Source organism: Silurus aristotelis (assembly GCF_946808225.1).
Source record: "Silurus aristotelis genome assembly, chromosome: 3".
In the NCBI taxonomy this organism is placed as follows: domain Eukaryota; kingdom Metazoa; phylum Chordata; class Actinopteri; order Siluriformes; family Siluridae; genus Silurus; species Silurus aristotelis.
This window is the reverse complement of record NC_139576.1, coordinates 9,633,567-9,658,248: the sequence shown is the minus strand read 5'-3', so window position 1 is coordinate 9,658,248 and position 24,682 is coordinate 9,633,567. Positions and strand designations below refer to the sequence as shown.

The 24,682-nt window shown below is 39.9% G+C and overlaps 1 protein-coding gene across 2 annotated transcripts; it reads left to right on the top strand.

Moving 5' to 3' along the window:
• Positions 1 to 624: 624 nt before the first annotated feature.
• On the top strand, positions 625 to 23,705 carry armc8 (armadillo repeat containing 8). 2 transcript variants are annotated; one of them, XM_083537003.1, is made up of 22 exons: positions 625 to 749; positions 4,177 to 4,253; positions 5,873 to 5,944; positions 8,140 to 8,282; positions 8,391 to 8,488; positions 10,132 to 10,224; positions 10,688 to 10,768; positions 11,211 to 11,286; positions 11,386 to 11,476; positions 11,827 to 11,887; positions 13,874 to 14,074; positions 16,400 to 16,495; positions 18,716 to 18,798; positions 19,005 to 19,086; positions 19,197 to 19,283; positions 19,459 to 19,551; positions 19,638 to 19,787; positions 20,727 to 20,822; positions 20,946 to 21,041; positions 21,203 to 21,275; positions 22,216 to 22,309; positions 22,517 to 23,705. In XM_083537003.1, exons 1-22 carry the CDS (start codon positions 705 to 707, stop codon positions 22,548 to 22,550), a joined length of 2,022 nt encoding a protein of 673 aa, XP_083393129.1. In that variant the 5' UTR covers positions 625 to 704; the 3' UTR covers positions 22,551 to 23,705. The 2 variants fall into 2 exon arrangements, with proteins under 2 accessions (XP_083393129.1, XP_083393128.1); XM_083537002.1 differs by having other exon boundaries at positions 631 to 749; positions 21,203 to 21,296.
• The last annotated feature ends 977 nt before the right edge of the window (positions 23,706 to 24,682 follow it).

The window sequence follows — 24,682 nt, the reverse complement described above, 5'->3', positions numbered from 1 at the left end:
CACTTTCCTTTGTATAATAATAAGAAAACTTGTAAACGAGTAGTTTTATTTGTTTATAGAATGTAAGATTATTTTTTTTATCTGTAAAAAACGCTTTCAGATAATTTTGCTCATACGGCAAATCAAAGTAGAATAACTAGTACTATATACTATATACTACTACTATAATAATAATAATAATAATAATAATAATAATAATAATAATAATACTGTAATATTTTTTTCTTACTACTACTACTACTATTATTATTATTATTATTATTATTATTATTATTATTATTATTATTGTATAATATAATAATTTTATGAACATCATAAATAATTATTTTAAATATTACATATAATAATGATAATAATAATTATACTTATTTTATTATTTGACGTAAGATGAGGTAATAATAATAGTTTTTTTTCCCGCTTATTATTACTATTATTATATAATTATTTTTTAGGATTATTATTGTTATTTTTTGACGTGAGGTTAGGAAAAAAATAATAATAATAACGATAATAATAATAATAATAATAATACATTATTATTAATTATATAATAAATAATAATCACATTATTATTATTATTATTATTATTATTATTTGTTGTTGTATTATTATTATTTAGTGTAGTTGCAGGTGTAGCTGACAGGTCGGGGCGGACGTGTGGAAAGTGCGTATGCGGATCGTCTCTCGCTCAGGGGGAGAGAGACATGGCGTGCTTGCTGGAGGCCCCTCTACGCATCAGCGTCTTATCGGTGAGTGTGTGTCGCTTTGTCACGCTGAAAGCCAGGCTTTTCCGTGTGCATGCACTCCGGCACCGCAGAGCCGAGCGGGTTTGGTACTGGAGCCGTGTCCTGGTGGAGCTGTAGCGGGCTTAAAGGCTGCGTTTTTTGGGCTGGAGGTTGGCTGACGGTCACCCGGAATGAGTTCTCGAGCCGGCGCGGGGTCGGAGAACTGATCGTGTGACCCGTTTTTTTTTTTTTCGCCTCTCGCTCTCACTTGATGAACCCGCGGATTTATTGGCAATTTCCGGTGTTAAAAATGTCCAAAAACTTTGTGTCACGGGATGAAGATCATAACTCTGGAGTTTTGAGTTAGCCGGTTTTGCTAGGAGCATTCGAACTTGTCTTACTTTATATAGTGATTAGCAAGTGCACAAAAACAAGCTCATTCCATGGCCATTAGGTTTCATTCAGACGCTTTTGGATGTGTACATGAAGGAAAAAGTGGTGTTGATGTGCAGCTAGAAGTGAAAGTAAGCGAGGTGGAAACGCCCCCTGCCTTCCAGACCTGTGTGTGTGTGTGTGTGTGTGTGTGTGTGTGTGTGTGTGTGTGTGGGAAACTGACAACCCAGGAGGAAACCCAGGGATCAAACTCACATCCCTTACACTTATTTATATTGTAGATTGTAGGATCTGAACAGAGTTTGGGGTGATGGATGAAAGAAATTTGCACTACAAATTTTTAAGAGACATTTAGACCAAAAGGAAAAGTACCAAATCGCTCCACACGGCACTAATAGGGCCCTAAGTAGGCTACAGGAGCTCAGAGTTCACCTCTGTGTAGTGTGACTTTATAGGAAGTAGGAAGTTGTTTGGAATGTAGCCGGGGTCATGTGTGTGTTTTGGTCTAGTTTGTGTATTAAGTTATAAATCTTGCATCCGTTGTCCCAAACTCCATCCAGATACACTGTATTGCCAAAAGTATGCGGACACCTGGTCCTAATTATGGCATGTGGTTTCTGAGCCTCACATTCCACATTTGGGTCCAACTTTCCCTTGTAATTCGCTCTATTCTTTTAGGAAGATATTCCACTAGATTCAGTCAGGAACTGATGTAGGTGATGTGAGGAGGTCTGGAGTGCCGTCAGCATTCCAATTCATCCCAAAGGTGTTCAACAGAGCAACTGACCTCAGCAGCACATTGCAAATCTAGGTAATCTTCATTAACCTAGTGCACAGAGGCATTGCCCTACTGGAACAGGTTTAGGTCTCCTAGTTCAAGTGAAGGGAAAATGTCATGCTACTGCATCCAAAGACGTCCTACACAATTGTGACTTCAACCTTGGTGGTAACAGTAAAAAAAAATAAAAACACATATGGCTTGGGAAAGTCAGGTGTCCCAATACTTTTTCTTCATATAGTATCCAATCCAAATGATGAGTCAGCATGGTGTTATGTGGGTATAATCCTTGGGAGTTTCTTCAGGGTTATCAGGTTTCTACCAATGAAAAAAAGGGTTCTGGATGGTGGACCTCAATTCAGTATTATTTGTACAGCTCTGCAAAGAGACATCGCGCTGGACAAGGGCATCTGTTAAATGCCGTAAATGTAAAAATAGTTTATAAAATATATAACTTCCTCAGGTGGCATGAGGAAGAAACCTTGAGAGGAACCAGACTCAAAAGGGAACCCATCCTCATCTGGATGGCAACGTACTATAATGATGCCAGAAGGTGTTCCTATAACTTCTATTGGTTGCTATTGTAACCTTAATCCATTGGTGACGCAGCTAGCGTTCTGTTTTTCACGATGAAGCAGGTCTGCTGTCTTCACTCCCATTGGTAGCCTCTGCAATGCGTCTTTCCGTGTTTACTTTGGTCACGTCGTGTCGCTGGACACACCAACATCGATTCGGATATGGGAGTCTATTATATACCATAAATGTAAGTGAAAAATGTGTTATTGGGGATCCAGGATAAACGGGGTGCTTACAGCATATTAGGGCTGAAACGATTCCTTGAGTAACTCGAATACAAAAATGCTTCGTCCGTTTAACTACACACAGAGCACTGTGTTTCCCCACGGAACATTATTACTGATGCACCACCAGTAAAAACTCTGGAGAGCTCTGGACAGGTAAACACTGGAAGCCTGTTTCCACTACATAAAAATAAAAGTTGCGTTTGAGTTTTTTTTCTTGCAATTCCGACATTATTTTCTCGCAATTCCCCCTCTGTAGAGCCAGAAAGCTTTACACATGGAAAATGAAATAGGCTTCGATCAGTAGAATCGCACGGTATCAAATTACGCCTCCGATCCATATAGAGATTTTTGAGATTTGAGATTTAACCTTTTTTTAAATGTGGTGGAAACGGGCTTCCATACAACATCAAAGAACGAAAAATGGAGGAACGGGGAGAAAACCGTGAGGGACGAGGAGAAGATTCAGGCCAAAGTACACGACAAAGTTTTCAAAGTTTGGGATCATTTCAAACTAAAACATAAAGAAAACACTGTACAGTGCATTTACCCTTTTTAGAGTCATTTGAATTGAATTGAGATGTATTTGTGTTTACATTTTGATGTAATATGGCAATTAAATGGGTTTAGTCTTGCAGATATTCTTGTAGGCGATTTCAGCAATGAAAATGTTTCTAAAAAAACGAAACAAATGACTTGTTCATTTTAAGACCTGTCTTATTTTTTCTCTTGTATATTCAGTATTGCTCTTTAATTAATAAAGAAAAAGTACTTCTCATCTGGAAAAATTGATGGAATAATCGCGAGAATGCCTGATTACTAAAATAATCGATTGCTGCAGCACTACTGCATACGCATCGATTCTGCCAAATGAAAGTTGCAAGTCATCCTTCGCTGAGTATTGCACCCTGAGCCGGCATTAGTGTGGCTAGCCCATGTAAGCTGATCTGTTTTTGGACTGTTTGGCACAGTGGAGATAAACATTTGGACGGAATAGTATGTTTGTTGGAGAGCTGTTGGGGTCATGTGACTCTGAGCGGTCGTCCTGATTTTTATAATGCAGTAATTCGAACCTCCGGTCCTCACAATTCGAACTCGTCTAGCAGTTATGATGTTTGACATACAAGACAGCTGTGTTTCCAAAACTTTAGATGCCCTTAGTGCTTAGGAAAAGTGCTCCGACACGCCAGGCCGGCTGGTCAGGTCACTACGCTGACATCAGGAGGCTCTGGGGTTGCTATAAAGCGATCCAAATGGTTCCTTCTAGAAACTTCTTCCCACTGCCGAACAGGCATAAACAGAGTTATCAAGTGTCAGAGCTTTATCTTGTTGCCCAAGAGAGCTGGCGATGGCCCTGTTCGGGGCGAGCGCTGGGCAGAACGAGGGTTTACCAGCTCGCGTCCTGCTGCTCTGCATGCATGTGGGATTTGAAGCGGGATAAAATGCACTGATTTGGCTTTGTTGTCTCGTCACCATGCAGGAAGTCACAGCCACCAGTCGCCATTATGTTGACCGGCTCTTCGACCCCGACCCACAGAAAGTGCTCCAGGGAGTCATGTGAGTAGACGTTGACATTGCCAAATTAGCCTGATGTTTACCTCAGCATCATGAATGTGGATAATGTGTGTGTGTCTGAGGGACAGTGTGAAGCAGCACCTTGTATCTGTGAACCTGCTCAATCTTTTCAGCTTTATTTTTAGCTTGGAGCTTTAGTTACGGCAAACCGTCTGCTAATTAGCTGCTTCGTCTGTACAGCTTCAGCTCAGCCTTTTAACAATTTTATTAGGTTTATTGAGCTGCAGACGGAAATTATTTAGCGCTTTCTCGTAATCTGAGTTATAAAAAAAAAAAAAAAAAAAAACTAAATCCCCTTTTATTGTCAGTGAATGACTGTGGGTAATTTTTATAAATCTATAATTAAACAATAGAAAATTATTTTACATTTATAACCACCCATTTTATTACACACATTCAAGCAATAGAAAGAGAAATCCTCGGGAGTTAGAATAGTCGCATATGATACATCATCAATAGTACGTAGTTTTTTTCCCCCCAGAAAAAGAGTTCATACTTTTAGTCTATAGTAGAAAAAGGTAAATTGTGATGCAGAGCAAGTTTTTTTTAGAATGTGTTTTTTTTTTTTATACCTTTTTATTTTTCATTTGATGTAGTTTGTAAACAGGAAGTTTCCTAGTGGAACAACTCCATCACATATCCAATTATAATTCATCATTGTTGTTAATTAATGGGCGCTTGAGTGTAAAAACTGTTTATGGTAATTGCGGTCCTCAACCACTGTAGCAGACTGTTGATATTAATTACAGTTCAAATAAGAGTCTCAACATTTTATGTTCTAATATTTTTACTACTAAATGTTTTATAAATGCAGTTGCAATCAGCATCAGATTTATTGGTCAAGTATGCTTGATCATAAAAGGAATTTATTCCTCGTTTAGAGCAAACCAGCAGCAGTGCACATTTAACATATGCAGAAATGCAGGACTGAAACAAGACATGGACTAACACAAAAATAAACAAATAATAAAGCATAGAAGACGGTACAAATTGGCCCTTGACTGAAAGTCTCACTATAATGCAGTGATTGTATTAGTCTTTGTGTTGCAGTATCATTCCTAATATGATGATACTGCTTTAACCAACTGTGCAACCATGATTACACATAATTAGAGGTCAACCAATTCATAATTTTTGACAATTAATCGGCACCAATAGTTGATTGCCAGAACTATCGGCTATCTGCAAAAAAAACATACCGATATAGTTTTTCAGGGTTGCGTCCATTACTAATGCGGCTGAGAAGGCCTGCTGTCATTACGATAGCGGCCTCTAGAGGTGAATCAATGATGCCACATGCTGGTTGCGACATTTAGCAGACGCCCTTGTCCAGGGCGACTTACAAAAGTGCTTTAAGTCTCTAGCAATGAATAAATCCACACTGGTACACTAGATTACAAACTTAGGGAGGTGGTTGCTCAGTGGTTAAAGCAGAAGATCACGAGTTCAAATCACAAGCTCCCACTGCTGGGTCCTTTGACAAGGCCCTTAACCCTCAATTGCTCATTTGCAAGGCTCATACGTCATAAATGTAAACTGTGATGCATTGGTACAGTCTTGATTATTGTTGTGTAACTTATACACTTTTGTTGTTTCCACAGCGACATGAAGAACGCTGTTATTGGAAACAACAAACAGAAGGCCAACTTGATAGTGTTGGGAGCTGTGCCCAGGTAGGTGGAGCCTCATCACATAACGTCATGCCTGCCTGTCATTCAGCTCCAGGAGTCACATTCTATACAGAGATTCTTTGTGTACATTCAGATTTTAAGCAGTTGTGTGCTAATAAAATCGTATCCACGTGTTAGAGCTTTAAAAAGCACACTGCTCATATACTGTAGTTCAGTAATGTGTAAGGGGTTGGTTTGGTGGACTGAGGGTTTTAGAGACTGAGAGACTATGTAGTGGTGATCAGTTCAGAGCCTGGATCATCTAGAGCAGTGAGGTTGGGCAAATGAAATGGTTATAACATCTGGATAAGTAACTAACCTGATTTTGTTATGCGTAACCAATAGTGATGACTTCATGGCTGTATGTAGAACACCGGTTAAAATTGATTAGGTTTTAATACATCATGAGACTTCTGTCTAGTACTACAGACTAAAGACAAAATCTTTTCCAGCAAATAAATGCCACAGAGTACTTCTCTGATTAAGCATATTACCAATGGTCATCATCAGTGCAAAATCAGCAAATGTGGGTGGAAAAAAAACTCATCCTCATGACCTGCCTTCAGGTAAATAATTAACACTTAATGGATGAAAGTTTGACTTAGGATGTGTTTTATGAACATCCTACTCCATACTTAGTCCGTTTGCTGTTATAATAACCTCCACTCTTCTGGGAAGATGTTCTACTAGAATTTACTGTGTGCTTTTGGAGATTCATGATCATTCAGCTACAAGGGGTGAAGTCAGATACTGATACAGGTGATGTGAGGACGCCTGGGATGAGCTCACCGTTCCAATTCATCCCAAAGGTGTGCAATAGGTTTGAGGTTCGAACTCTATAGCAAGCTCATTCAAGATCTTTCACTCCAATCATAGAGCTTTGTGTACAGGAGCATTGTCATGCTGAAACAGGTTGTTCAAAAGGCTAATTCAATGCTACCGCATTCAAAGACGTCTTACAACTACAATTGCATGCCTCCTGGTTTGTGGTAACAGTTTGGGGAAGAACCATATCAGGCTGGAAAAGTCCGCTATCCCAATACTTTTGTCCCTGTAGTGCTTGTGATTGGCTGAATGATTTTGAGATTTGCCATGTTTTTCTTTTATACATCGATGGGCACCAAACTACTGTTTCCCTTATGAAGGACCTCTTTATAGAGAGCATACTCAAGCATTAGTAGATGAAGTTCACCGTTCCTGTATTTGGGTAAAAGTGCTGCACTAACAGTGGAAGTATGTGAGTAATTGTACTCCCTTTTGAATGTATTTCAGAATCGAAATGTGCCTCCGATTACACCTTCTCGCCTTCTGTGTTTTCACGTATGCAGGGCTCAGAGTTTACTTACAGGTGCGCACTTTCTCCCGCCAAGTTTTTTTTTTACTTTTATAAACGATGACTTTCCCCACAGAAAGTGGCGTACGCTCAAAACGAGGCTAAAAGCGTGCGTACGCCACTTTCCGTGCAAAGGTCACGATTTATAAATAAGACCCCTGGACAGGTAAAAACAGAAGACGCCACAGAATGAAAAATGGAGAAAACAGCGAGGGGCGAGGAGAAGATTCAGGCCAAAGAACACAACAGAAAGTTTGGAAACATTGCAAACTAAAGCATAAAGAAAACACAGTGCAGTGCGTTTACAGTTTTTCAAGGAATTAGAAATAGATTTTTATATTTTAATTGATGAATTATTATTATCATTTTTTTTGTATTAGCATTTTGATGTGTACAGTTAAATGCACTAAAGACGTTTCACAGATTGCAATTTCAGCAATAAAAAATTAAAATTTTTCTATATATGGAAACAAATTACTTGCTTTTATGTTCAGATTTGTTTTAAGAGCCCTGTCTTATTTTCTCTTGTATATTTAGTGTTGCTCTTTTAATGAAGAAAAAGTCTGATTAATCGATGGACTAATCGGTAGAATACGATTTACTGAAATAATCGATAGCTGATGTCAAAGTTTTACCAATATGATAAAAAAATAGAGATACATGAAAAATATACAAGTGCTGATGAAGTAAAAATACTTATTGTCCACCAATGTTACTTCTTTCATGTTAGAACTGTCATATAACATTTATTGTGTGTGTGTGTGTGTGTGTGTGTGTGTGTGTGTGTGTGTGTGTGTGTGTGTGTGTGTGTGTGTGTGTGTGTGTGTGTGTGTGTGTGTGTGTGTGTGTGTGTGTGTGTGTGCAGGCTCTTGTACTTACTCCAGCAGAGCTCATCCAGTGCGGGGTTGAGGACAGAGTGTGCAGTGGTGTTAGGCAGCCTGGCCATGGGCACCGAGAACAACATCAAGTCCCTGGTGGACTGTCACATCATCCCCGCGCTGCTGCAAGGTCTCCGTCCTTTTCTGCCCCTGTCTCATCCTGATTTCTCCTCATTTCTGTGCCCAATCTAAGCCATGTACAGAGCGAAACAATGATCAATTGTGTCTCATGCGGCAGGTCTCTTGTGTCCTGACCTGGTCTTTATCGAGTCGTGTCTGCGCTGCTTAAGAACAGTGTTCATCAGTCCTGTCACGCCGGTGCAGCTACTCTACACGGTAAGACGACGATGATACATGCAGAATTCTTGCTCTTCATCAATGGTGGACGAAGTACCATGTACCTCGTTTGTATTTGATACGGTTGATTAAAAAGGATTCATATTTTGTATCAAAATACTTAAGTGTTTAGTGTAGTTTTAAAACACTGTCAAATACTTTGTAAGAAGTCTCCATGATGACGTGATAAAAATGGGGCCTCTGATTGGTTCTTATTTAGGAGTTTGGCCAGACTTGTTGATCAAAACAAAAAAATGTATTCATATGGAAGAAGGTGATGAAGGTAAGAAATGGTGTCAATGGAATAGGAGTCCAATGATTGATAAATAAATATTTGATTGCTGGATATTGTGCTCTAATTGAAGTAGCTGTTTAGTAGGATCATGACTTTGCCATACCATTGAATGACTGCCTGACTCATAATATATTGTTATATTTATAATTAACTTTATCTTACGATTAATTAGTTAGAACCTAGATGCTATGAATGCAGGTGCATCAGTTGTCTTCTTATGAATGACTTGTTTGTCATTGAGTCGTTGCTGCTGATGTAAAGTAGCCCTTCATTACCAAACACTAAGTAACTAAATTAGGATACAATTATGAGTCATTCACAAACTGTTCAACATTAAACTGTTGGTTACTTTAAAACCTGGGTGATCACAGGGATTATGTATGTAAATATTTTATCTGTTAACTGTTTGCATATGGCAGATTTATTGCACGACTCGACCAGAGAGAAGCTGTTGCTATCAAACATTGGTGTCGGTGTAATTGTGGAGTCGGTGTAACGGTGTAATAACAGATCAAACAGGCCAATTGAAGGAAGGTTTGCGAAGAAATGTCATGCCCCATTGTGACAGGTTTTTTTTTAAATGCAAAGATTCAGTAGTTTATTTTGATACACTTTAAGTTAAGATATTTCGATGCATCTTTGCCCAACCCTGGTTGAATAAAAGTAGAGATACAATTATTAAAATACGACTCCAGTAAAAGTAAAAGTGCTCCTTTTAAACTGTACCTTAAGTAAAAGTACAAAAGTATTTGCCCTCAAATGTATTTAATTATCTAAAGAACTATTATTATGGCTATAATGTTTCTATTATCATTTTTATCACAAGACTCTTAGCTTAATCAACAAGTTTTTGTGAAAAGACTCCGTTACTCTTAACACACAAGTCTATTAATAGAATGATATTAATGAGTCTTTTTAGTGACTTTAAACAAGGCCACAGGTCAGTTCGAATCAGGAGTTTCTTCATCATTTATTCCTCTGTAAATGTTCTGCTTGCTGTTGAACTGACGCTGAACTGTACGTTAGTGTGAGTAGATTCCACCAAGCGCCAGTCAAAACAAGTTTAATACAGAGTGCACGCTCGACCCTGATTGGTGAATTGGTTGATCAATTAAATCCATTGTAGAATAAAACTGTAACATGACAAAACGTGGAAAAAGTGAAGCACTTTGAATACTTTCCCGATTCACTGAACATTTGATCATTACTGTCTACCACCGAACATCACATAGGATCATATACAAGTGATTTAAGATCATGCCGTGTTAAATCTTTGATAATTAAGTTAAGATGTAGACATGTTCATAAGATACACACTCCTGCTTACTCACCCTCTGCTTCTCATTAGGACCCCACTGTGATCCCTCACCTGATGTCTCTACTGAGCCGGTCCCACCGCACACAGGAGTACATCACCCAGATTTTTTCTCACTGCTGCAAGGTAGAACACACACACACACACACACACACACACACACACACACTACATATGTAATTTACAGCACAGTCAAAAGGCCACTTTGTGTGTTGTGTTCAGTCGTTAAACCACTTTCTGCTGAATTTCAGTAACATTTATTTATTAGATACTTGGTCTAATGACAATAGCCCCCCCTTCAGGGGAGAGGAAAAAATAAATCAATAAAGTAATACCTCGGCACTCGTCAGCTGCAGAACTCACGTAATGACGACTGAAAATGTTTTGGCTTATATAACTTATAATACATTCCTTTAATAATTTTTGACTGTATCAATCTCGGGATCTGTTTGTTGAACAGAGTTTATAGAACATTGAGCTACATGGAGTAATCTAATTAAGTGCTGTGTTCATTAAGTTATTACTCGGGTGTGCAGTTTTAACTCCTGGGCAGGTTTTAAAGGCTTTTTCCATGTCTGTGTTTGTTCAGACTGCAGAGCATCAGACAGTTTTGTTCAACAACGGTGCAATCGAGAACATCGCACCACTGCTCACGTCACCATCCTATAAGGTACCTTACTTGAGACTTTACACACACACACACACACACACACACACACACACACACACACACACACATACAAAGCATAAATATACTATACTAGATGGTGTTAAAACGAGACAGACTTGTGTTGTGATGATACCATAATTTTTACTTTGATACCTAAATTATTATCATGATACCAAATACTAAATCGATACTATGTTAAAAAAAAAAATTAAAAAATTGGAAAAGTAATTTAATAATGAAACTTTGTTTTTATTTATTAACACCCCACTATTGATAACACTGCCCCTATTGACGAACACTTGGAACTACAGCTGGCACTATTAAAGTACCAGTACTAATAAATTGAGAATCGTATTGTTTTTTTTAAAAAGCTGGGTATTGCAATATCTTTCTAGTACTGGTATATCGTGCAACACTAACAGACACCATTGTTGCTGTGCAGGTGCGAATGCAGGCGTTAAAATGTTTCTCCGTCCTTGCATACGAGAACCCTCAGGTCTCCATGACGCTGGTGAATGGTAAGGGGATCACTGCTTTGACCACCTGAACCCGTTCTTCAATTTCAGCTTTTTTTTTCTCGGTCAGTTTTAAAAGTTCAAAATGTGTGTAATTATCAGTGCCGGTGGACAGCGAGCTGCTCTCTCAGGTTTTTGTGCGGATGATGCAAAGAGATAAACCCATCGAAATGCAGCTGACTGCAGCCAAATGGTGAGGGGCTCATTCATTCCTACACAACACACACACCGAACATTGACTCTTCTCCTTTTACTCAATATGTGAGAAAATATTATTAGGATATAGAGAGCTTTCAACAATGTGTAATTATGTTGAAAGTTATCCGGGCTTATTCTGCCCTCTAGTGGTAAGATTATATAACTGCTATACGAAAATTGTGTTTCAATATAAACTCGGGATTTATTTCATTTTTCTTTCCCCCCTCCCCCAATACCCCTCTTTCTTTCTTTCTTTCTTTCTTTCTTTCTTTCTTTCTTTCTTTCTTTCTTTCTTTCTTTCTTTCTTTCTTTCTTTCTTTCTTTCTTTCTTTCTTTCTTTCTCAGTTTAACATACATGTGTCGAGCAGGTGCCATCAGGACAGATGACAGCTGTATCATACTAAAGGTAGCTCTAGACCAACCCATATTTTTCTTTGTTCCTATTTAAGATCATTCTAATTTAATATATATATATATTTAATTATATATTATTAATATTAATAATATTAATATTAATATAATTAAATATAAATAATAATAATATTTAATTATATATATATACACAGTGGGTACGGAAAGTATTCAGACCCCTTAAATTTTTCACTCTTTGTTATATTGCAGCCATTTGCTAAAATCATTTAGGTTCATTCTTCTTCCTCATGAATGCACACATAGCACCCCATACTGACAGAAAAACACAGAATTGTTGACATTGTTGCAGATTTATTAAAAAAGAAAAACTGAAATATCACATGGTCCTAAGTATTCAGACCCTTTGCTGTGACACTCATATATTTAACTCAGGTGCTCTCCATTTCTTCTGATCATCCTTGAGATGGTTCTACACCTTCATTTGAGTCCATTGTGTTTGATTATACTGATTGGACTTGGTTAGGAAAGCCACACACCTGTCTATATAAGACCTTCCAGATCACAATGCATGTCAGAGCAAATGAGAATCATGAGGTCAAAGGAACTGCCTGAAGAGCTCAGAGACAGAATTGTGGCAAGGTACAGATCTGGCCAAGGTTACAAAAAGATTTCTGCTGCACTTAAGGTTCCTAAGAGCACAGTGGCCTCCATAATCCTCAAATGGAAGACGTTTGGGACGACCAGAACCCTTCCTAGAGCTGGCCGTCTGGCCAAACTGAGCTATCGGGGGAGAAGAGCGTAGGTGAGAGAGGTAAAGAAGAACCCAAAGATCACTGTGGCTGAGCTCCAGAGATGCAGTCAGGAGATGGGAGAAAGTTGTAGAAAGTCAACCATCACTGCAGCCCTCCACCAGTCGGGGCTTTATGGCAGAGTGGCCCGACGGAAGCCTCTCCTCAGTGTAAGACACATGAAAGCCTGCATGGAGTTTGCTAAAAAACACCTGAAGGACTCCAAGATGGTGAGAAATAAGATTCTCTGGTCTGATGAGACCAAGATAGAACTTTATGGCCTTAATTCTAAGCGGTATGTGTGGAGAAAACCAGGCACTGCTCATCACCTATTCAATACAGTCCCAACAGTGAAGCATGGTGGTGGCAGCATCATGCTGTGGGGGTGTTTTTCAGCTGCAGGGACAGGACGACTGGTTGCAATCAAGGGAAAGATGAATGCGGCCAAGTACAGGGATATCCTGGACAAATACCTTCTCCAGAGTGCTCTGGACCTCAGACTGGGCTGAAGTTTTACCTTCCAACAAGACAATGACCCTAAGCACACAGCTAAAATAACGAAGGAGTGGCTTCACAACAACTCCGTGACTGTTCTTGAATGGCCCAGCCAGAGCCCTGACTTAAACCCAATTGAGCATCTCTGGAGAGACCTAAAAATGGCTGTCCACCAACGTTTACCATCCAACCTGACAGAACTGGAGAGGATCTGCAAGGAGGAATGGCAAAGGATCCCCAAATCCAGGTGTGAAAGACTTGTTGCATCTTTCCCAAAAAGACTCCTGGATGTATTAGATCAAAAGGGGGCTTCTACTAAATACTGAGCAAAGGGTCTGAATACTTAGGACCATGTGATATTTCAGTTTTTCTTTTTTAATAAATCTGCAACAATGTCAACAATTCTGTGTTTTTCTGTCAGTATGGGGTGCTATGTGTACATTCATGAGGAAGAAGAATGAACCTAAATGATTTTAGCAAATGGCTGCAATATAACAAAGAGTGAAAAATTTAAGGGGTCTGAATACTTTCTGTACCCACTGTATATATATATATATATATATATTTTACGGTATAATATTTATATGCACGCTATATTGTATAGTGTGCAGATTGATGTCAGGCATCACAGACACTGTAATTTCATTACAGCTTATGTAACTAATCAGCTTTGTTTGAGGCCGGTGTGTGAGAGGTCTAAGAGGTCTGTGTGTGTGTGTGTGTGTGTGTATGATTAGACTCTACCGTGCCTGGTGCGCATGTGCAGTAAGGACCGTTTGTTGGAGGAGCGGGTCGAGGGGGCGGAGACGCTGGCCTACCTGCTGGAGCCGGATGTGGAGCTCCAGAGGATAGCGAGCGTCACGGATCACCTGGTGGCCATGCTCGCCGACTACTTCAAATACCCCAGCTCAGTCAGCGCCATCACTGACATCAAGAGGGTGAGGCGCACGCACACACGCACACACGCGCGCACACACGTACACACGTCAGTTTTTCATTGGTATTTAAAGGTTACCGTTTGAAGGCTACATAAAACATTTACAGTGCAATAGATAATGTTGACGTGGATCTGTGTGTGTTTCTGTGTTATGGAGCACCGCTGTAATCAGTCAATAAAGCGCACACTTCACTTCATTAAGGAGAGATTGGGCCATGTTTCATTAGAGCAGGAGGGGTTTTTCCATGGATTATCTCTGTCTCTCTCTCTCTCTCTCTCTCTCTCCTCTGGAGGTGGGAGGGCTGGAGGAGGGATGGGGTCTCACCTGAGTGTGGAGACGCTTTTTGACCAGTGTGTGACCAGCGTGAGAGTGTCTGTGGAGGACGTGTTGTTGGATATAGCTAAACGTGAGCTCCCCCGTTTCGGGACGTTTGCTAGCGGTGTAAGAATGGTTCCGCTCAGGTGTAAAAGCCCGGCACTGGAGCATGTGGTATCGTTCAGGAGACGGGTGTACATGTTCCTGAAGTCGCCGACCTTGAAAGTGTCTTTCCGCTGCAATAAAAAAAAAAAAAAATCGTACATGATGTGAGTGCGGTAATATCGGGCATGTGAAACTCTCCTGTCCCTACAGAGACGGGGCAGAGAGGGAAGCAGGTCTGAGTAACACGGAGTAACAGGTGAATACGGGAAATGATGGAGTTATAACTGAGGAGCAGACTGTGAGTAATCAGGGTGAAAGTGTGGAGGAAAATACAAGTGATAGAATCAATGGTACTGAGATGGATATAGTGAGTGTAGCTGAGGAGAGTTCAGCTGTGAATGGTGTCTCTAGTGGTGAAAATGCTGAAGTGCAGGCACCCGGGGTAACTGATCAGGTCTGCAGGTTAGAATAGTGAAGAGGCTGAGGGTGATCCTGATGATGCACAAACCAAACGAAAAAATTACTAAATAGGTCAAATGAAATACAGATCACTCTCCTGTCATCTATTTTCTTTCTGTTATTTTCCCCCTCTCTCTAATCCTCTTTATGGATATTTTAAGGGGTGGGCTCTTGAAATACCAATGGGGTACAGGATATGAGAGAGAATTTATTAATGTAAAGGATGTAAATGTCAACACACACTGATGAGGACAATGAGGTAGACTGGAAAAGGTGGTGGGAGGGAGATTGCATTTTAAGTCACAAAACAACGATTCACTTCGGCAACGATTCATTCTCATCCAGATAGGAATGGAGAGGAGCCTCAACCACAAACCAGTAGCATTCTTCTCAAAACCATGAATGAATTGGATTTAGTTGATGTGTAGAGGAACAGAAGTAAAGTGTTTCACATGTGTGGAAAGTGGTAGATTCTAAGATGCCAGGTGTGAGATTGGACAGAATTTATCTTAGTAGTTTAGAAAATACTAATAAGTAATGCAGCTATAATCCCCAATGGGTTTTCTGACCATGATATGATCACTATAGACTTGAATCTTGTAAAACCACCATGTCCAAAATATTACTGCCATTTTAAGTTATTTTCAAGTTATTACAAGACGAGCTGTTTTTCTGTGAAATTTAGGGTTTGAGAGAGAATCAGTTTGAGAGTTGTGTGAGGTGGGAAGTAGGTAAACTGAATATTAGGGTTCTTTGTCCATGTACAAACCACCTATCGAGAGAAGGACTGGATATCTGCAGTGGCGAGTGGTGCGTGGTATAATAGCTACGGACATACAGAGCATACCTTGATTCACAGGTAGGGGTGATATGAAACAAGGTTTCTGGTTCCTCACAGAAGGGACACTCCCCTTCTGTGAGGAACCAGAAACCTTGTTTCATTTGTTCCTCAACTGGATAAGATTAAAACCTTTGTTCTGGAAATTTCAGGAGTGGTGTAGGACGTTGGGGGAGTTTTCCATACCAACACTTTTTTTGTTTCTGGCCCCAAAAATACAATGAGCAGAAAAGATGCTACTGAACTTTTTATTTGGGGAAGGAAATCTAGCCATACAAAAAAAGGAAGCTAAATGGAAAAGGATCAACTGAAGTGGTCCTTGTTATTAGGGGGATAATAAAAACGAGTAAAAATCGAGGAAGCGTATCACCAGATGGTCAAGAACATGGAAACTTCTCTTTTCAGTGCAAATAAGGAGTAAATGAATGCATTTGTGAAGTTGATCATGAAAGTTTTCTGCAACTTGAAAGTTTGAATTGAATCAAATGTTTCAACTTTACAAAAATTTTTTATTTTATTTTTTGAACCCTTAGTGTAGTTGCTTTGTCTCCCTCCTCCCCTAAAAGTCAAGTCTCTCTCTCTCTCTCTCTCTCTCTCTCTCTCTCTAGCTGGATCATGACTTGAAGCACGCACATGAGCTGAGGCAAGCAGCCTTCAAACTCTATGCCTCTCTCGGCTCTAACGATGAAGACATTAGGAAAAAGGTTAGACGTCACACAGCACGATGTCTTACTCAAGATTTAGTCTTCCCTTGCTCCCACTCTTCTGGGAAGGCTTTTAATTGTAAATTTTTTTTTTGCGGTGTGGCTGTGGGCATTTGGGTCCATTTAGCTGCATGAGCAATAGTTGGTTTTCCAGTTTATCTCAAAAAAATTGAGGTGCAGGTTCAAGCCTTTTGGTTCCAGCACAGGTTAATTTTAATGCAATAAAAAGACATTTCATACAATTTTCGAATTAGATTAAATTCAACTTCATTGTCATTGCACAAGTTACGGTACAAGGCAACAAAATGCAGTTAGTATCTAACCAGAAGTGCATTGGGGCCATGTCAAATATTGGCATATGTACAGGTTGTGATATATGATAGAAAAAATAAACCATGGCAGATGAATAATACAAATATAAAAAGCGATTAGCTGCAACTTGCAACTTTTCATAAGGATTTTCCCCAAAAAGGGGTTCCACTTTTTTTCCCCGAAAACATGAACAAATAACAGCAGCACATTTGAATCTGTTAATGCAAACATCAAATAAATAAATCTATCCATTTCACTTATTACCTTAAAAATGTGTAACAGCATGCAAGGGTTCACAAGGACAGACTTTTCAGGCTCTGCTTTTTAACTGATGAAAAAACAACAGCAAATTAAAATCTATTAATATGAATAGCATTGAATCAGAGATTGAATCTCTTACTGTATTTTTTGTTTTGTATTCTAAAAAGGTTCAAACACACAAGCTTTTTATTCACAACAATAATTATTTATCGTGCTGTTTAATTTTTTTATCATGCTTCTCTAAAGGAAATCTTCTTCTTTCGGCTTCTCCCATTAGGGGGCGCCACAGCGGATCATCCGTCTCCATACCCCCTGTCCTCTACATCTGCCTCTTTCACACCAACTACCTGCATGTCTTCCCTCACCACATCCATAAACCTCCTCCTTGGACTTCCTCTTTTCCTCCTTCCTGGTGGCTCCATCCTCAGCATTCTTCTACCGATATACCCCATGTCCCTCCTCTGCACATGTCCAAACCATCTCAATCCCTCCTGCTATCACTCTTCTCCAACCACTCCACCTTGCCTGCACTCTTTTTCTCACTTCTCTAACACACTCTTCATTACTTTGCACTGTTGACCTGAACTCTTCCCCCCAACCCCCCCCCCCCCACACACACACACACACACACACACACACACACATTACCCTGCTTGGTTAAATACTATATAAAATAATGTTTTATTAATATACAATAGAATAAATCAAATGAACGCAATACACTTTTACTATATTGAAATATATTGAAAACTATTGGCGTGAAATAAATCGATTGAATAAAATGTCATAAATAATTGTAATTAAATAGTTTAAATTTGTTAGACCAACCCAGCCATTAGGGTTGCACAAGCCAGTGCACTCTTAGTACCGGTCCCAAGCCCGGATAAATGGGAAGGGTTGCGTTAGGAAGGGCAAAAACATGCCAAATTAAACATGCAGATTACAAACCTGAGTTTCATACTGTTTTGTATACAGTAAGAGTGTAGTGGAGGTAGCAGAGCTGAATATGTTGAGGTTTACGTCGGGAGTGACGAGGATGGACGGGATTAGAAATGAGTTCATTAGAAGTACAGTGCATGTAGGACGTTTTGGAGACAAGGTGAGAGAGGTGGGATTGAGATAGAACATGAACATGTTCAGAGGAGGGACATGGGGTATATCGGTAGGAGAATGCTGAGGATGGAGCCTCCAGAAAGGAGGAAAAGAGGAAGGCCAAGGAGGAGGTTTATGGATGTGGTGAAGGAAGACATGCAGGTAGTTGGTTTAAAAAGAGACAGATGTAGAGGACAGGGGGGTATGGAGACGGATGATCCGCTGTAGCGACCCCTAATGAGAGCAGCCGAAAGAAGTTGTTTAAATTTGTTACACTTCATTTGTTTAATTCAGATGTAGGTATGTGTACAATTGCTTTGCGTTGTACTGGGATAAATCCAGGGCAAACAAAATGAATGTTAATAATTGCAGACATAGGAAACAGGTGCTCTGAAGAAAATTCTATAAAAAAGGTTTTAAAACTATACGTTATTAAATTCTTTCCGTAGCTATTTTTTTGTAGCGTATGTCTACTACTTGAAATGCAATGCGATTTGATTGCCTTTCGCTGATTACACAGATTGTTGTAGATCATATCTGTTTCTATCCCTACAGATCACTGAGACGGAGAACATGATGGACAGGATAGTGAGTGGCCTGTCTGAGTCCAGCATAAAGGTCCGCTTAGCTGCTGTCAGGTACTTAACTGTAAATTCATGAATCAAATCCACATTCAAGGCTTGAAATAATTCTCTTTCCGCTTTGTTTCAGTCCGCACACATAGTTCTTTACATCCTGAGAAGGGAGAATCATAACTTATACTGCTTTTTATGTAGTATGTGCTCTCATTCCCTGCGTTTCTCTTGTTTTTTTTTATAATTTTTTCATTTATTTTATTTTTAAGGTGTCTGCACAGTTTGTCACGATCGGTACAGCAGCTAAGGACAAGTTTCCATGACCATGCAGTGTGGAAGCCACTAATGAAGGTTAGATCTTTGAAGATCGCTTTGGTACTTTTTTTATGAGCTGTTTATTAAAATCATAGGCTTTTCTGACTGGTGTGTCTGTGTGTGTTTGTGTCTGTGTGTGTGTATAGTTGTTACAGAATGCCCCAGATGAAGTGCTAGTCATGGCCTCTTCAACACTATGCAACCTGCTACTGGAGTTTTCACCCAGCAAAGAGGTCAGTGATCGATGCACACCCACACACACACACACACACACACACACACACACACACACACACACACACACACACACACACACACACACACAGACAGACCTTACAATGCTATAATTCAGGAATTTTACAACGTGTCAATCCAACACTGTATTTATTAATCTGGATATCTGCACAGCCCATCATGGAGTCTGGAGTGATCAATTTGCTATGCAGCTTAACACAAAGCGACAGTCCTGCACTGAGGGTTAACGGCATCTGGGCTCTCATGGTGAGAACTTCAGGATGTTAATGCTGCTTTACTGGCAGTTTTTGGAAAGTCTTTGCACTATTGTAAAGTTGTGTGTGTGGTTGTAGAACATGGCTTTCCAGGCTGATCAAAAGGTCAAGGTGGAGATCATGAGAGCACTCGGGACAGAACAACTTTTCCGGCTCCTCTCGGACCCCGACACCAACGTGCTCATGAAGACCCTGGGACTGTTACGCAATCTGCTCTCGACACGACCGGTAAGAAACACACCACATAACTCCATAACATAACCAGTGTGTGCTAGAGTGGAAAACTGAGAAAAGGTGTCAATTTTTTTCATTTCATTCATTTCATTTGCACCCTTCTGAAGATACATCATTTTTATTATAAAAACACGTCGGTCGTTTTGTTATAATGTGTTATGTTGCTTGGTAAAATTCCACTTATACCAGATTGCATCAAAAAGCTTCGAGAACAGTTTTGTAACTCGCCAACAGATGGCAGCACAAGGATGCACGCACAATCACGGGAATCACCGCCGTTCGTAAGTTGGCGTGTCAACCGGTGCTATTCTGACCACGTGCGTTAACACGTCTGCTATCGTGTCACCGAGCTCTCCTCGCACGTGAGTTTCTCACCGTCAGATTTGGCTTCTGCGGACTTCACCATCTTCCTGAAGATGAAGATCGAGCTCAAAGGTCGGCGTTTTGACACCACAGCGGCGATCCAGCGCAGGGTTCTTGACAGGCTTTGGAAAGAAGATCTCCAGGACACAAACGTTGATAAATAAAATACTTTCTTTTTATAAACGCAGCAAGTCGTATGCAGTGAACCCTCAGAAGTCTTTAGGAAAAAAAAAAAGTACCTCCGAAGCATGATTCAGCATTTTTGTGCTTCCTATCTATTATTTCTGCTCTACCCAACCTCTTAGGGAACATCTAGACACATTTTATCCACATGTTAAGCAAATCCTCTCACACACTTTCTTCTACAATATCTTCTATTCTTTGCTATACACTGCTATGATCCTCCATTCGACCTCGCACACACATCATCTCAGTGCACTCGTTTGGAGGACTTTGAACATTATAAGCTTTCTCAGACTTTTAGTCACACATACACACACACACACACACACACACACACACACACACACACACACACACACACGGTAATCCTCACTGTATCTTTTCTAGCACATAGACCAGATCATGAGCTCCCATGGGAAGCAGATCATGCAGGCAGTCACACTGATCCTGGAGGGAGAGCACAGCATAGAGGTTAAAGAACAGGTAAGAACAAAACCTTCAGAGAAGTACGGCCATTTTTAATTAATTTTTTTTATCATGTACATCCGTCTCTGTTTATCGCAGAACCGTTTCAAACGTAACACGCTTCTTTTTTTGCATTTTCAGACGTTGTGCATACTGGCCAACATCGCCGACGGAAACACAGCCAAGGAGCTCATCATGACAAACGACGACATGCTTCAGAAAGTCAAGTACTACATGGTATTATGTTATTTAATCTCGTTTCATATATGATTTCATACATGGATATATATATATATATATATATCTCTTATATAGCAGTGCGTATTATTTATTTATTTGAATTCTGTGATTCGATGAACGTTATTGACCCGTGATCGGTTTTCTTCACGTCGCTGCAGGGGCATTCCAATGTGAAGCTCCAGCTGGCTGCCACCTTCTGCATTTCCAACCTGGTGTGGAACGAGGAGGACGGTGAGGGTGGAAGAAAAAACGGTTTAGTATTTAGAAATTCTAAGTCATGCACGACTTTATATGGACCAAACTTTGTGGACATCTGATTATAAGATGACTTTTTTTGAATATCTACTTTCACATTTAGTCCCCATTTGTCGTAGAATTACCTCCACTTTTCTGTGAAGATGTTCCACCAGATATGTGGAGATTTGTGCACGTTCAGACACCAGGGTGTTAAAGTCAGGTGTGAGGTGGGTGAGGTGAGGAGGCCTGGGGGTGCAGTCAGAACTCTACAGCGGGAGATCTTCCACTCCAGTCCATTGATGAGATATCTTCAGGTTTAGGTTTCCTAGTGTAACTGAAGGGAAAATCCTACTGAATTTGTGGTAACAGTTTGTTGAAGAACCACATATGGATGGAAAAGTCAGGTGTCCCAATACTTTTGTTGATATAATGTATAACAGCAATATTTTTTGTTTTATTTATTTGTTTGTTTATTTATTTAATACTTCACAATGAGCAACGCTTGAATTCAGACAGCAAGATGATTGTACTTAAAGACTAATCACTCATCTTCTAAAGAGTTTTCTTCTGGAAAAAAGGAAGATGGACCCGTCTCGGACAGAACGGACACGATGGCACATGAGAAATTAGTTTAGCAATGTATTATTTTTGATATTGCACTGGATTACAGACTTCTCACAGTAGCCTGGGTTCAATTTCACCTGCTAATCTTGTTTTTTATTTATTTTTTATTTTTTGGTAGAGCATTAAATGTTCATTCATACATTTCCACTTCCACATGCTAGTCAGAGTCTCAGAGTAAACACCCTGGATGGATCACCAGTTCATTGCAGACCATACACACACACACACACACACACACACACACACACACACACCTGTGAGTTCAGGTTCTAATCAGACAATCGGATGCTTTTCCATCTTGTTCCTTCAGGTTCCCAAGAAAGACAAGATAAATTGCGGGAAATGGGTTTTGTAGATATTTTACACAAACTCACCCAAGCATCAGATTCTAACCTCAGTGACAGGTAACACACACACACACACACACACACACACACACACACACAGACGTACATTGACATTCTGTTGAAGTAGTCCATTTTCTCTATCTCTCTTTCTCTCTCTCTCTTTCTCTCTGTGTGTGTGTGTGTGTGTGTGTGTGTGTGTGTGTGTGTGTGTGTGTGTGTGTGTGTGTGTGTGTGTGTGTGTGTGTGTGTGTGTGTGTGTCTCAGAGCAAAGACAGCGATGCAGCAGTACTTGGCATGACCAAGGCGAAGGCAGCCATGACTGAGAGGATTGACGTCCCCTAGCCTCTCTTTTCTTTTGAGTTTTTTTTTTGGTTTTGTTGTTGTTGTTGCACAAGACACCTTTCGAACCTGCGGAGAATCTTTCACACAATGCGAAAAACTAGAGATCTGATTGCCAGGGGCAATGAAACGCTTGCGGAGATGTCTTCTACTTTTTTGTGCTGAACTCATAGAAGATGGGTTTTGTGGCTTTTTTTCTGTTGGGTTGAAATTGTTTTTTTGGGGGGGGATTTTGAAAAGTGATTCGGTAAAAAAAGAAAACCCTGCAAAAAAAAAGGACTTTGATCTGCTTGTGCTGCAGTGCCACCCGGTGGTTTGGATGCTTTGGTGCTTTGGACTTCGTCTCACACTGCTAAGCTGAACAGACTAACGGCAGGGTGAAAGGGAGCGCCGTCTCCTGATTTCAGTTGGCTGACTTGTTATTGTTCTTATCATAATTATTAGCATTAATTATTAATGAAAAAAAAAAGACTGCTTTTTGTGGACACATACCTCGTAAATATTTCTCGCTCTCTAAATATATATATATAAATATATATAAATATATTTTTTGATTTATAAACCCCTCCCCCCAGATTTTTTTTTTTCGTGTGGTTTTTTTTCCATTAAATGATCATTTGTATGATTATTACTGAATTGTTTGACGATATGAAGCAGGAGCTGTGAAAACTGTTCTTGTGGGGGTGAATTGAGCAGACCTGCATTAAAAATAATATAAATATGTAAAAAAAAAAAAAAAAATCACCAAACATAAAAGTGTGCTTCAAATGCCTTTAATTTCTGCTCTGCAACTTGCATCTCCGGACTGGACAATTCTTCTTATTATTTCTTTACTAATTTATGAAATTAGTTTATTGATTGAAATTATTTTTAATGACGTTCTGTGAACGTCCCCCCCCCCGGCACCTGTTACCTGAATTGCAGAATATATATCCAAGACTGGGACTAACAGGTGGGAAGCTTCTGCTGTTGGTTGTACTGTTGTTCTTGTTGTTCTCTTGAGCAGAGTCTGCCTCAGTTTTTCCTTTAACCTCCAGCGTTCACTCCTTTCTTTTGGAAATTGACATTGAATGTTCCCATTGAAATATATGCAGACCACTGCCATGGAGCCGGCCACCGCTTACTGTGTTTTATCTTCTAGATTATGTACGAAGTGGTTTAGTTCACTTGTGATGTGTTTGAGGTCACTGAGATGTTTTTTTACACATTTTATGTACACTCATTCTTTAACAGTTCAACAGGTTTTAGTGGGTTTTAATCCTGACCCATGAATCAAGTTCATTTCTATAGCGCTTTTCACAACTGACATTGTCATTGTGTATTTATCCTTGATGAGCTTAGATGTTATGAGGAAGAAACCTTGAGAAAAACCAGACTCAAAAGGGAACCCATCCTCATTTGGGTGATATCAAGAGTGTGATACAAAACACTGGAGAGTGAGAACCAACATGAGCAACGGAATGTAAGTTTATTGGTAGATCCCATAGATCCAACACCAGCTTCTCCATGAGAAAGCCTTCAAATGTTAAAAGAAGTCCAATGTCAAAACTACAAGAAGTGGGCTCTTAAGGGCGCTGGTACATTGATAGATTGCTGGGTTGTCATCTACTCTTTGAAGGTCCATAATCTTCATGAGGTGGGACACAACTGAAACTGGTGTAACCTCAGGATTGGTAGCGAAATAATCAAATACAGTATTGATGGTTTATGTAGTTTGTACTTCAATACATAGAGAAGTAGTAGCTCACTGGTTAAGGGTCTGGGGTGCTGATTAGAAGATCAGGAGTTCAAGCCTCAGTACCACTAAGCTGCCACTTTTGGGCTCTTGAGCAAGGCCCCTAACCCTCTGTGCCTGCGGGGTGCACATGGCTATCCCTGCGCTCTGATTCCAGCTTCATAACTTCGCTGGGTTATGCAAAGAAAGGAGCCCCTTTGTAGTGTATTTTCTCTGAATTAATGAACCTGTGAGATTTAAAAATGCAGAGCAGATGGATGCACATCAGTTACATCATGTCATTCTGGATTTGATAAAATGATAGGAAACTTGTATTATTACTATGTTTTGATGGCCTGGCTAATGCAATTTCTCCG

Bases quoted from the DNA above. Each gene is read 5' to 3' on its own strand.
- armc8 (XM_083537002.1), top strand. From the start codon at position 705: ATGGCGTGCTTGCTGGAGGCCCCTCTACGCATCAGCGTCTTATCG. The intron at 750-4,176 runs GTGAGTGTGTGT...GTCACCATGCAG, and splicing joins TACGCATCAGCGTCTTATCG to GAAGTCACAGCCACCAGTCG. The intron at 4,254-5,872 runs GTGAGTAGACGT...TTGTTTCCACAG, and splicing joins AAAGTGCTCCAGGGAGTCAT to CGACATGAAGAACGCTGTTA.